The sequence below is a fragment of the Gavialis gangeticus genome, unplaced genomic scaffold (assembly GCF_001723915.1).
Source record: "Gavialis gangeticus isolate Ggan-Ray unplaced genomic scaffold, GavGan_comp1, whole genome shotgun sequence".
Taxonomy (NCBI): Eukaryota; Metazoa; Chordata; order Crocodylia; family Gavialidae; genus Gavialis; species Gavialis gangeticus.
Genome location: NW_017729033.1, coordinates 39,160,724 through 39,173,909, shown reverse-complemented (window position 1 = coordinate 39,173,909; position 13,186 = coordinate 39,160,724). Strand labels below are relative to the sequence as shown.

General features: G+C 42.4%; 1 protein-coding gene across 2 annotated transcripts in view; it reads right to left on the bottom strand.

The window, feature by feature from the left end:
* Positions 1-4,742: 4,742 nt before the first annotated feature.
* NCAPG (non-SMC condensin I complex subunit G) overlaps positions 4,743-13,186 on the bottom strand; it is a 56,835-nt gene continuing 48,391 nt past the window's right edge. For both annotated transcript variants that reach the window (XM_019526438.1, XM_019526439.1), the window contains 5 exons: positions 12,394-12,555; positions 10,514-10,658; positions 8,739-8,834; positions 6,004-6,076; positions 4,743-5,126 (listed from right to left, as the gene is read on the bottom strand). In XM_019526438.1, the coding sequence (XP_019381983.1) occupies positions 4,970-5,126; positions 6,004-6,076; positions 8,739-8,834; positions 10,514-10,658; positions 12,394-12,555 (633 nt within the window). In that variant the 3' untranslated portion in view covers positions 4,743-4,969. The remainder of the gene's footprint in view (positions 5,127-6,003; positions 6,077-8,738; positions 8,835-10,513; positions 10,659-12,393; positions 12,556-13,186) is intronic.

Genomic DNA, 13,186 nt, shown 5'->3' with positions numbered 1-13,186 from the left:
TGTGCTACATCCAGTGGCTTTGCTCCCAGTGCAGAGCTGCCAGGGGTTAACTGTAGCAACAGCATGGACCCAAGCAAACACGTCTCCCCAGGTTCCATGTCCTCGCCACACTCAGTGCTAGGTAGCTCTTTCCCCCCACTTCCCCATTTAGCCTATGAACTTTTGTGTGCCAGTGTTTCAAAACTGTAGAGTCTAAACAACAGGCCACCCGCATAAAAGAAATCTCTTGAAAGATTGTTGTTCAACATACCTGTATCTGCACTTTTGGAGGTTTCTACTGCAGTGGTCTATTTTTTCCCCTTTGTTTCTATGAATTTATGCCTGTCAGGAATTAAAATGGATGTAAACCCTTTTCCACTGTCATGGTTTTATTGCATTTTAGAAATTCATTGTATTTTTCAAAATCATACATTTGTGTTAGGAGTAAATCTTTCCAGTGCTTTACTACCTCCAGTCCAAGGGTAAATCAGCTTCAGCTATGTTTATACAAAATATCTTAAAAGGTATGCATACATTAATTCAAGAATGCAGTACTGGTACTTAAAGAGGAACCTACTTCACTTCTTCCTTTACTATAGGCAGAGCTGAAGGTTTCTTAATTCACTAAGTTCCTCATCTGTTACTTCCTGAGACTCAAGTGTCAAATACCTGGAAAAAAGCTTACATCGCTGTCTGAGAAGTATGTTTACAAATACACCTGAATTTACTTATAATCTAAATTCAACTCCTGGCCAGCAGGCCAGATCTGGATCTTTATGAAGACCAAAGATGCTAAGATGTAGTCTTTTCTCATGGGGTTTAGTTAGTCACTGCTACAGATCAGTACTTGAAACATTTCAGCCACATTTTTTATAAGAATTCACAGCCTCAAGAGATTCCTGAGAGGTATTAAACCACTCAGATGTCAGACAGCACAGAATAGATTACAGAATACAGAGAGATCATAACAGCCTTGTTACCAAGAGAAACGTGTAGCTCTTGATCTAGGATAGAGGTATTCAACCCCTGGCTTATGGGCTGGATCCAGCCTACAGACTCCTGTTACCCACCTAAACTTCCAGGCCCCACATGGATACGGCCTCAGTGAAGTTGTTCCCATGCAGCTGAGTCCCTTGGGTTCCAGCCAGGCCAGCACCAGACCCTGGATTGCCACCCCTGCCCCCTGCTGGATCCAGCTCACAGGCCAGCCTGGTACTGCCCATCTGGCTGAAGGGTGACAAGGTTGGGCAGTACTGATCTAGCATCATGTCACACATTCAACTTAACTACACTGAGCGCAGTTAAAAACATGAACAAATGCTACATGGCATTGCAAAGTTGCTCCAGTTTTGGTGAGGATTATCCAACAAACTAATATGTCTCAGCATTCCAGCGACTGGCAACCATCACAAGTGGACATGGGGCCACACCCCAATGAGCAAAGATACCTGACAAGCATTTAAATCAAAGCATGGCTGGCACTATCCCCAGCCACTTCCAGCTCCACAGCTTGTGTGTCCAGGTGCCTATTTACATCTGGCTTGACTGTGGTTCCCTTTGAATTCAGGTCTTGAGATCCGTACCAAACACCTGAATGGCTCTGCCACCGGGTACCTGCGCCAACCTCAGGGTCTATGACACACCTGATGTGGAGTCTACCAGCATAGAGAGCAAAGCACTCTTATGTTCATAGCAATCTGTTTGCTATAGAGAAAGATTATGACCTTTCATCCCATTCAGACTTTTGAGGATGTACTGTAACTTCTCAATTTGAGCAGCCGGAAAAAATCAGGAAACAGCTCTACAGAAATTGTTTTTTTAACACACAAAATACGTACTTCACAGTGAAATCAGCAACCTTGTCATCAGCAGTATCAATGTACTACAAATCAAGATACTCTAAGCAGTTGTTACAATACAGGCAACCCCCGCTTAACACTGTGTCACTTAGCGCTATTTCATTATAACGCTCATTTTCCATCAATACCCAATTCCACTTAGCGCTCAGCAAGTTTTGTTATAACACTCGCGGTTGCCATCTTGGGTCATTAAAAACACTTGCAGTCTTCAGTCATCAAAAACTTTCCGTTTTGCTTAACGCTTGTTTTTCCAGGAACCAGTTAAGTGCTAAGCAGGGATTGCCTGTACTTTAAAAAAGAGTAAAACCCAGAGATGATTTGATAAGTTTATAGAAGTGTAGATCACAATTAAGTTATTTAGACATATTTAGGATCACTTGCTTGTAGGGGTGCACCAAAAAAGATTTTCTTGGCCAATACCAGTAGCTGATTCTTCACCAGGCATACTGGCCAATACAGATCAGATAAGCGACTTGCAGGAATGCAGCTGGGCAGCGTGGAGAGCAGCGCCCTGCAGATGTGTGGAGGGAAGGGGGGTGCAGATCAAGGCCCCCACAGTGAGGGAGGGAGTGGGTCAGGGGCACTACCCAGCCAGGGTGGTGAATGGGACCCCAGGGCAGGGAGTGCAACAGAGCCATGGGTGCCTTGTCAATGGGATCAGCATCCTGGTGCTTAAAGATGGTAGGGGCGCTTGAACTAAAGCTTGTCAAATGAGCTTTAGTTCGAGCATGCCACCACTTCTAGGCGCAGGGACACTTCTAACCAGAGCCATGCAGGGCAAGGGCAGTTGAAGGCTGTCCGCTGCGGGCTCAGGGCTCTTTGCCCTGCTGCCTTTGCCCCAGGAGCTGCACATCCCCTGCTCACCTGGCAGCAAGAGGCACAACTTACTGCTGCCACCACTGCTGGACCGGCAAGCGGTGCATGGCCAGCACATGGCTTCTGGGACAAAGGCAGCAACGTCGACAGCATGCCTCTCACAAATCCAGGGGTGCACATGCCCCCCCATGCCTCCCCCAGGGGTGCGCACAGCAGGGAGCTGCACTCTCTTCTCCACGCCCTACTCCCCCCCACCTCCCTGGATGAGCCACCCACAGCTGTTCTGCTCCTTGCCCTGGGTCCCATTCACTGCCCTAGCTGGGCAGCACCCCCAGCCCCCCTCTGCCTCATCCTGGGGTCCTCAGTCTGCCCCCCCCACACCCCTTCCCCTATACAGACTTACCTGCATGGTGCTGCTTCCCCACTGCCTGCCTGCATTCCCAGCCACATGCATGTAGCTCTGCGCATACACATTGCATCTGGGGCCCTGGCCATAAGACACATATTTATTGATATATTATCAGGTACACTGGCCAAAAAAGCCAGTAGCCAATAATGTTCATTTTCCTTGTAATCAGTGATCTCATATGGTACTGATATGTCAGTGAATCTCTACTTTTTTGAGCGGCAAGAACAATGAGGCTTTGCCTGAAACAGGATAACAAGGTAACAAGGTTTGCAATTTGTAGATAAGACCACTGGACTTTCCTTGAAGATTAATTAGTAACTGTAAACTTAAAAGAATATTTCGAATTTCAGTGGAAGTGTGACAATATCAGTTCTGACACGCCAATAATACATCAAAGTATTGGGGTTTTTTAATCGTTTTTAGGTACCCATATAAGAAATGCAGAGGGAGAACCACAGTGATTTTTTTAAACCAATACAATATTGATTCTAGATAATGACATGAAAATTAAGACATTGGGCTCCCCTCCCCCACTCGGCATTTAGGATTACACTTAGGGTTATTTAACATTGTTCAAGTTCTTGAAAAAAAAGCATTACTGGCTCTACTTTTGTACAGTGGTTTCTTAGCTTTAAACCTAAGTCACAAAAAGCAGTGAGGACAACTACCCACCCTTCTGATGTGTCATCAGTTTTTATTTTTTAAACTCTGCTCAAATACCTGAAAATCACACTATGACACTTTAACGGGCAGAAAAGGATCTGGCCTTGTATTTTAATATTGTACATAATCAAAAAGATATCTGTGTCTACAGGAAGGACTGACCAGAATTAATATCCATTTATGCCAGGGTGGGCAATTATTTGGGCTTGAAGGCAACTTTAAGAGTTACTTTGAGCTGTTGTGAGCCAGCAAAGGGGGGACGGGAGGGCTGACCCAACAGAGCAGAGCATGGGGAGTGCAAAAATTCCTATCCAGGCCCATGATCCCAGCCCCACCCATCCATAGCACTGTCCCATCTGCCCAGCTCAGCATGCCCTGCCCACATAGCCCAAGCCAGTCTCCATGGAGACCCCACCTGCTTACCCATTCACTCCATCCAATGCCCCCAGCAATGGGTGCAGGGCAGACAGACTGAGGTGGCTGAGCAGTGGGGCCAGGGTGGTGGCAGCAACAGAGACATGGGCAGTAGCAGCTAGGCAGGGTAAACCACCACCGCAGGGGGCTGCCAGGAAGCAAGTCTGGATGCCACACCACTCATGCCCTCTGCGTGCCCAGACACATGCTCCACAGCCCAGACTGCCCCTATGCCAGGTGAGGCCAATGGACCCAACATATGGGCCAGACAGAATCCCTTAGCAGGCTGAATAGTCACAGGCTGTACTTTGCCCACCCCTGATTTATCCCATATTTCAATAATAAAACAACCAGGTCTCCTCTATTCACATCTAGAAAATAAGCAAGCCCATAAATAATAAAAATAGACACATTAAGATGTACTAATTCTGGAAAACCCATCACAATTTATAGCTTGCTACCTGTGCAGTATTAACACAACCAGAAACACAACAGTGAGCTTTGAATATGGAAAGCACTACTGCTATTTCACAGTAACAGAACCTTTCAAATGAAAATTGTAAAGGCGCTTTTCTTTTTTAAAGGTAAAATCAGAAATCGGGTTTTAGTAAAATTTTACACTTTTATTATGCAAACAAAATCATTCTTGTAACTTTGGAATGACTGTCAAAATTAAAAGTAGTTTAAAGTTAGTGGGAGCTTCAGAATTTAAAAACAGTTAAAATATACAAAGAGTAAAAAACAGGATTTAAAGCAAAACAGCTTATTTTTGGAAGTCCATTATAAAGAGCTACAAGAGTTTATTAAAGGAACTCTTCTCCCTTGGTCTTCACTCATCTGCTGCTTCATTAATAAGTCCTGTAAGATTCATCCTTGTTTTTGCAATTGCTGCTGTTTTTGCTCGTCTGGATAGTCTTGAACTTGGCACTGAAACTGGTTCTGGAACTTCGTCCCCACTAACATATTTAAGAGGGCCACAAACAAAATTGTAAGTAAATTTAAATGTAATAAAATATACAGCCTTGAAAACACAAAATAAGATGGTATTGTTTTTAAAGAATAAAATGATGCTGCTCTGCATATAGCTTAATATTTTTGAACAGCTGCATAGCAGTCCAAAAACATCACAATCACTAGAGGATTAACCAAATGTTGATAGTTGCAAAGTATATGTAAAAGCTGTCATCTTACCATGAGGGTACATAAGAGTAAACAAAGTATTCAAGCAAATGAAAAGGTCTGCTCAGGATCACACTGAAGTTAATGGGGCATCTGTTTGATCACACGCCCACAGACAGTAAAGTTCCAAAGAAATTAACAGGCTGGAATGCCATTTATACCTGACAAAGCAGGATGAGGAGGACTGCACTGTGTTTAGTTTATTGCCAAATGCCAATTTCTGAAAACATATCAATTTACTAAGGTGCTGGACTCAGTCATTTAGTTCATGCCAATATGCAAAAATAATATAAATTATATCAGGACCAGAAACAGATGAATGTGCAACTACTGGGGGATACTCATACAGTAACCAGCTATTATTCTAACTCACTACCAGGGGGCATAGGAGGCAGGTAACAGCCCATCTGCCTTTAGCAAATGGACAGACAAAATGTGGATGAAAATGGACAGACAAAATATAAACCAACTAAAATTATACTGGGTTCTTATCCCTGATACTTTCAGGGGAATCCTCCATCAAATAGGACAAAGCTATCCCAGGTTATGGGGTCTGCATCATGTCTGCTATTTTTTTTCTAGCCTAACATTGATTACACCAGTAGAAAGGTTTTATTTGTCCAAAGCCTACTTGCTATTTTTCAATTTAAGCTTTATATATTAGCAATTCATGTATAAATTTACCTTTCACTGTCAAACTCTATAGCTTTATTTCTTCCTCTTTTATTCACGGCTTCTGTAGTTACTTTTCTTCGTCCTAAAACACAAGCGAAAGTTACCAGCAAAACTACACTGTTCCTTATATTCAGAATAACTCCATAGCTTTGAATGGCTAGCAACTTTTCATTTTACCTCGCCTACTTTTTTCAACACCAGTCCCTAGGTTTACTAAGTATGATGTCTGACCAAAGAAGACATATTTCAGGTTAAGTCAGTCAGTCAAGATCTACTCACAACATAAGCTCCTTTAAGTGGGAGTGGCCAGCCACGGAATCTAGGGCCTTGTGGTGCCAGCAGACATGGTGCTTGGCAGCAGGGGGGCAAGCCAGGGCTACAAGACAGCCCTTGGTAAGCCTGCAGCCACCTACCCAGCCTCTGCCCTGTGTGAAGCCAGCCCACAGCACCAGCCAAGTTTGACACCTCTGCACTATATTAAGAGACACTATCGTGAAGTGGGATGAAGCAGACCTAGAAGTACCAATCTGCACAACCAGAGATGCAGAATGACTGAATTCTTGTTGGCCCCCTAAACCCTAGGGGTCATTGCATTGCTTACAGATGGGGATCTTGGGGGGGGGAGGAGCTGTTTGCTGTTTTTGAGGGCGAGGCTGAAGCTTTATGCTTATGTATTGATGAACCTAGTGTTGCCCCCATGAGCTTCTCCACCAGATGAAGCTTCAGACTAGATCTGTGGTGCTCAGATGAATGGTTCAGAGCCTTTGTACAGGCTGGATCAGGCCTTGTGGGTCCAGCACCACCCTTCCTTGCCCTGCTTGCTGATATTGGATCCAGGGAGCCCAGCCCACCCCTACTCCACCGCACAGTGGGATCAGGCCCCTGGGCCCAGCACCACCTTTTCAAAGCTGTCTATGCTGGGATTGGGCACCGAGGCCCAGCACCAACCTGCCCAGGCCTGCACACTGGAACCAGATCCAGTGCATAGGGGCACGATCTAGAGATTTGGCATCAGAGGAGCGGTGGTGCCAGTGCCACCTCCAAATTTCCAGACCTATGAGAAGCCAGGTGGGCCAGATGACAGCATTGCAGGTCAGATCTAGCCCATGGGCTGGAGGTTGAACACTCCTGGCCTAGACGACCAAGATATTTGCATGCATCTCTCAAATGGCTTACAAGCTGTGCACCTGATATGGTTGCCCCCCAAAGACACTTACGACTCCATTTTAAAAAATTACCCCACCACAAGAAGGGGGTAACTTAGAACTAGAGAATCTAGCCAGTGCAGCTCCCCTGGGATTAAACTAATTTACCTAAGCTAAGCATGTGGATATCTGCAAACAAATCAAGCTCTGAACAAGCTCAGAGCAGAAGATACTGGCTGAGGCATGCTTGTGACAAGTGCTGCCAACACTGACACGAGGGTGGTATAGACAAGTTCTTCCACTTCCAAGTCAGGAGGATGCAGGTGGCATGAGGAGTTCCGTTCATGCCCCCTGGAGGGAGATCATGCCTGCAGACTGCACATGTGACTACTACCGGGCACTGCTGATGAAAACAGTCAAACTCCTTTACAGAAGATGCATATTCACAGTACAAGTAGACTCCATGTGGAGAGGCTCAAATTAATTTCTCAAGTTTTTAAACACCACCTTATTCATTCAGAAATGTGATGTTCAGTGCCCAGTGATAGCATTTACCTTGCAGTAACAAACAACGTGATATACCTGACACTGTTATTATGAATTAGTACAGAACTGTCAAGCACAAGTAGAAATTTCTTATAAGCCACAGTTCCAATTTCCAGAGCCACTATCACAGAGAACGTAGCACTGCTTTATCCTGGGTTAGTTAACCATTTAGAGAAAATATTTTGCTTAAAATGTACAGAATGATTTATTGAGAAAAATAAACTCAATGTGGGAAGTCTCTAGCATCATTCAAGTTTGTAAACTGGATTTCAAATGTCTTCATTAAAATAGTGACACTCCTGCAGGCAACTACCATATTCTAAGAAGTAACACCATTGATGACACCAGGAAGGTGATGTCATATTACAATATTAGACTACTGGAAAATGAATGGTAAATCACGGCTGCTCGAATTTGAACAAAAACCCTACCACCCTGAGAATTTAAAACATGTCAAAGAACTACACTGCATACAGGCTTTAAAAAAAATCTATATTTTTTCATTTAAAGGAGGGCTGTCCAAGAGACAGCCCACAAGCCATGTACAGCCCACAAGAGATTAATTTGCAGCTATCAGAATCCACCCACCTGATGCTCCCCCACTCACTGGCTGCAGCAGAAGTAGGAGCCACTTTTGACTCCAGGCTCCCCATCCTTCAGAATTCTGCTTCCTGCCCCACCCCAGCACGTGGGAGGAAGCAGAATGGAACAGCCATGGTGCCTGGGAAGCCTATGGCATGGGCCATTAGTGCCATGCACATGAGGAATTTGTGCCCTGGGAGCTGAAAGTGAGGCTGGGGCACCTGTGTCCATGCACGTGGTGGTGGTGGTGGAGGAGGGGGAAGTAGCACTCATGTGTTTGGTACAGTGGAGGGGGACAAGGAGTGCCTGTGTGCATGGTGCAAGGGTGGGGACAGAACTGGGACAGACATGACCTATGGCCCATGGGCCACACTGCTGCAGGCCCCACAGCATGAATTCCACAACCTAAGTTGGGCAGCCCTGAATAAAGTAATAGATAATAAGCTACCAAAACCTGAAGTTAGCGCATACCTCTATTCGTCTTGCCTCTGGTAGATTTCATCTTTGTAGTTGCATTTTGTTTATTATCTTCATCAACAGGAGTTTGATCAGTTGCTTTCTTCTCTTCTGTTTAACAGAACAGTATATCAGAAGAAATCATAGCAGTTCTTTAAAAAACTACAATAAAAAGACTTCTGTTATCGTTTTTAAAAACTTTCAGTCCCATTTTTTTTTTCTAAAATGAAAGTGGACAAAGATAATGGGAATCCTGGCAGAACGGGTATTTTATCCCCAGGATACTAGACTGCTGCCACAAGAAGGTGCATTCTGAAATATAAAATTCCAAGTCGTCTTGTGGGAATTTTGTATTAAAAAGTGTTAGCTGGAAGCAGAAGCAGCAGCAAGCTGTGTAGCACTTCTGAACTAACACATTTATTTTAGACTACCAGCACTCCTGGACTATCAGTACAAGAGCTGATGGAATTCAAGCCCTGATGCAGCCTATCTATGTGGCAGGAGAAACAAACCATTGAGACAAGCAGACCAAAGAAGTGATCTTCAAAAACAGTTTAAGACAGATGCTTAGATATTTAGGTAAGAAACTAGGTCAAGGCTTCTTTAAGCCAACTTTTTAGTCAGGTTGGATTTATCAAGTACCGTATTTATTCACATAACACAAATCCCCAAATAAGACATGCACATTGTTTTGAAAAAGCTGAACTAAGAAAAAGATTTTTTCTTGAGAAAAAGGGTGAGGGAGTGAGTAATATCTTACGTGCCACTCCAGGCAAGTGGAGCAGGGGCAGAGTCTTTCCTTTAGTCTCATCCCCCCCACCCCAGCTTGGAGATGCTGCTACTGAAAGAGATACAGGATTTACTTTGACAGCCATAGCTTAAATGTATGCAACTGAGAATGCAAAAACCTTAATTCAGCAGGATCGGAGAGAAAGGTAGATTCTCAGATGTTGGCAGATACCAAGGGGCGGGGGAATGAGAGTGAGCAGAGGAATCTTGCCACTGCCCCTGCAGAAACCAGTGTCCTCATCGAAGATGCAACCCAATTTTCATTATCTAATCTTTGGGGAAAAGGCGAGTGTAGTATGTGAATAAATACAAACTATCCCAAGAAAAGCTACATTAGTAGACCAGGAGCTGCTAACAGATAGTACCTGGGCTACTTGTAGTACAGGGATTGAAAAATACAGAGAGTCTTGCTGCTACACAGACTGCAGAGAATGAAAGTCTTCTTTCTACCATCATTATGCATTCAAACAAGAGCCAAATCTGGCTCCAAATATGTAAGTTAACAACAAGGAGATGACACTGCTATTTGTACTATGTTATAAAATACTGTCTTAAAAAATACAAAAAAAAATTGAGGAAAAATGCAGAAAGTCGATTGCAAACAAAAAAGGAATTGAAAGTTATTAAGTTGCATCTTGGCCAGGTTATGTCTATGCCAATTAGTGGACACTAGTATTCAGGAAACGGACAACTCAAATATCTATTAAACAAAAGGTCCCCTGGCTGGCATCATCTTTATAAAGGAACTGTTGTGGAGAGAAATGTTTGACACTATTTTTAAAAGAAGGAACAGGGCAACTAGGTAAAAAGCCAACAGAAAAATCAGAAAGACCAGCCTAATGTTGCAGAGTATTTTAAAAGCACAACATTTGCTAAATACTTCTTGGATACTTCAAAATTTTCATGATAGAGAAAGAAGGATTATACCATTTTAGTTAGATAACTATATATGCCATTCAGAGATTTGTTCATCCTCTTGCTAAACTACTTCCGTTACATACCGTCCTCAATTTGATTAACATCTTCTGACGTTGTGGTGCCCGTGTCCCGCACAACAGCAGAGTGGTCCTTGCCAATATCATTATGTTTTCTTAAACCTGTCTTGATTTTCTCAATAGCTCTTTGACACAACTTATCTTTCACTTTCTGTGGAAGGAATATTTCACATTAATATTGCTTAATTATACGCTAATTGTTTCTATACATTTTCCATGAATTAGTATTTCAGAGTCATAGTCCCTTAAATATAGTAAAATTTAACAAGCTCCAGGTGTTTCACAGACACAAATTACTTGTACTAAAAGCAAAGCACTTCCTATTAATTACTGTCACTAGCCAATTATTGTTTAATTAGTTAGTTACCAATTACTGGCCCAAGATTAATTACTTAAGAAACAAGAGAGCTACTAGGTTAAGCCAAAGTGGTTACGTCTAGATTCAATTCAAGAATATGACTACTTTAAAATCAATTTTGCCCCTTGGTTCCATTTTATAATTAGCAACCTAAAAAAGAAGGATAAGTAGCATGACCCCCTACACCTTTGTACTTTTGTAAGCCATGTCTGTGATTCAGTCAGCCATCAGAACTTCTGGAAATAAATATGCTGACTGAGACCCCCATTAGTGTCTTTGTAGGAGAAGACGTGCCATCTTTGATAACATCATTGCATACAATCATACACGAGAGCTCTAAAAGATTACAATTTAAATGTCATGATTTATTTGGTTACACAAAGCAGCAAAAACTAAGAATACACAAGACATTCCATGTATAAATGCACTGTGCTAGACCAGGGGTTGGCAAACTATGGCCGATGGGCCAGATGCGCCCCCCCAAACCACGTAATCTGGCCAACAAATCTTCTGCGTTATTGTGTTTTGCCTGCACAGCAGCCAGCCAGTAGCAAAACTGGGGGGGTGGGGCATGTGAATGCAGCACAGCTTGGAGCTAAGCTCCATTAAAGCAGCCCCATCTCCTTCACCCTCCCAACACTGCCAACTCCTGTGCCAGAGTAAGGAGAAGCTGGTACGTTCCAGGTATGCACATCATCCCTTTGAAAAGGAACAGTGGCAGTTGGCCCACGCTTGGCCCCTGGTACACCTTTACTGGGACTGCTACAACAAGTTGAAGAGAATCAGGGTAAATCAAATGGTGCTGACTCTGGAGTCTGGTATATACAGATGCTGTAGCACTCTTCCCACAAGCGCACATCTTTTTTAAACCCATATATGATCTTACAGTCCTTACATCTCAGCTTCTCTGAAATTGATTGCTTTCTCCCTTCTGCCTAATCTGGGCATGACTGCTTTCACTTCTAGCCTTTATCCACATTATCTTTCTGTTACTCCCTACCTATCCACCCCCATCTCAGTTCAAACCAAACTTCTTTCCTGCTGCCTAAGGAGCCTGAAGTTAAGTACATGTGTAAGCACTGTGAAAAGACTGAACAGAGATAAATCTTAATCTCTCATTCAGCTGCAAGTATTTCCAGTAGCTATTCCATTATCTGGGCTGTAAAGGACTAATTCAATTTTATTTACGTTTAATGAAACAAACTCCAGCACATCCATCATAAATCTTACTGTTATAGCAAATATAACGCAGGGCATGCTGCTTCAGCTTATTCTATTGCCTGGAGTGGTTAAATATATTTAAATCACAAAATAGTTTATAGTAGTCTTTAAGTTTAAAGATTTTCTAAATTCATTTTTAATGCAATGTTTAAAATAAAGATTTCCATATAAAGAAAAACCCACCCACTTTCATAACTCAAACAAGTATTTTAAAGAAAACAAATTTATCTACTATAAAAATTCAAAATTTTTAGCCGTTAATGTTAACAACAGCAAGTGTTATGCAGAGTATTTACTTACTACCTACCTCAAGAATCTCATCAAATAGAATCAAAAGATCCTTTATGGAGTATTTACTGAGTTCTAATGAACTCAAGGCTTTTGCATAAATACGAACATCTGGTGCTGTTGGGTCCATTAAGATTTCATTGCAAATTTTCATGGCTAAGCTGTCATGTACAGTCAAATTCTGGAAGAGTCACAAGAATAATGTGCAAACTGGTTGCAAGTTACTTACAGAAGAAGACAGTGAAAAGGTTAGGACTTGAGGAATCAATTATATTAAACAGTAAAAACGGGTTCTCAAAAACCAGCATTTAAGTCAATCCAATTAACGTATGCTTCCTTGCCTGGTTTTATACACAACAGCTTCTATTAACAATTTAGTAGGTTAGTGTACAACAGCAAACTAGAGAAATCATTTGTGGTGACCCCTCAACTCCTGCAGATGAGGAATATTAGAAAAGGGTCGCGGAGACAGAGTACTGGCAATGACTGGGTTGTGGAATCTCTTAATCTGTCATCACAAATATCCAAGACCCCTGACACACATGATATTTAAGATGTGATTAACAGGTAACCCAGCCACATGATCAAGTAAATTTAAGGCAGGATAATTTATTAAATGAGCCACAAAGTAATTCTATATGCACAACAACTTTGTGGCTCATTTATATCATGCTTTAAATCAAGGGTGGCCAATTATTTTGGATGGTATGCTATTTAACAAGTTTTGGTGAACCGTAGAAGGACATAAAATCTTTCAGAAGATAGGATTTCTAAAATGTATAGGTAAAAACAAATCGTGTATTAAAAACAAA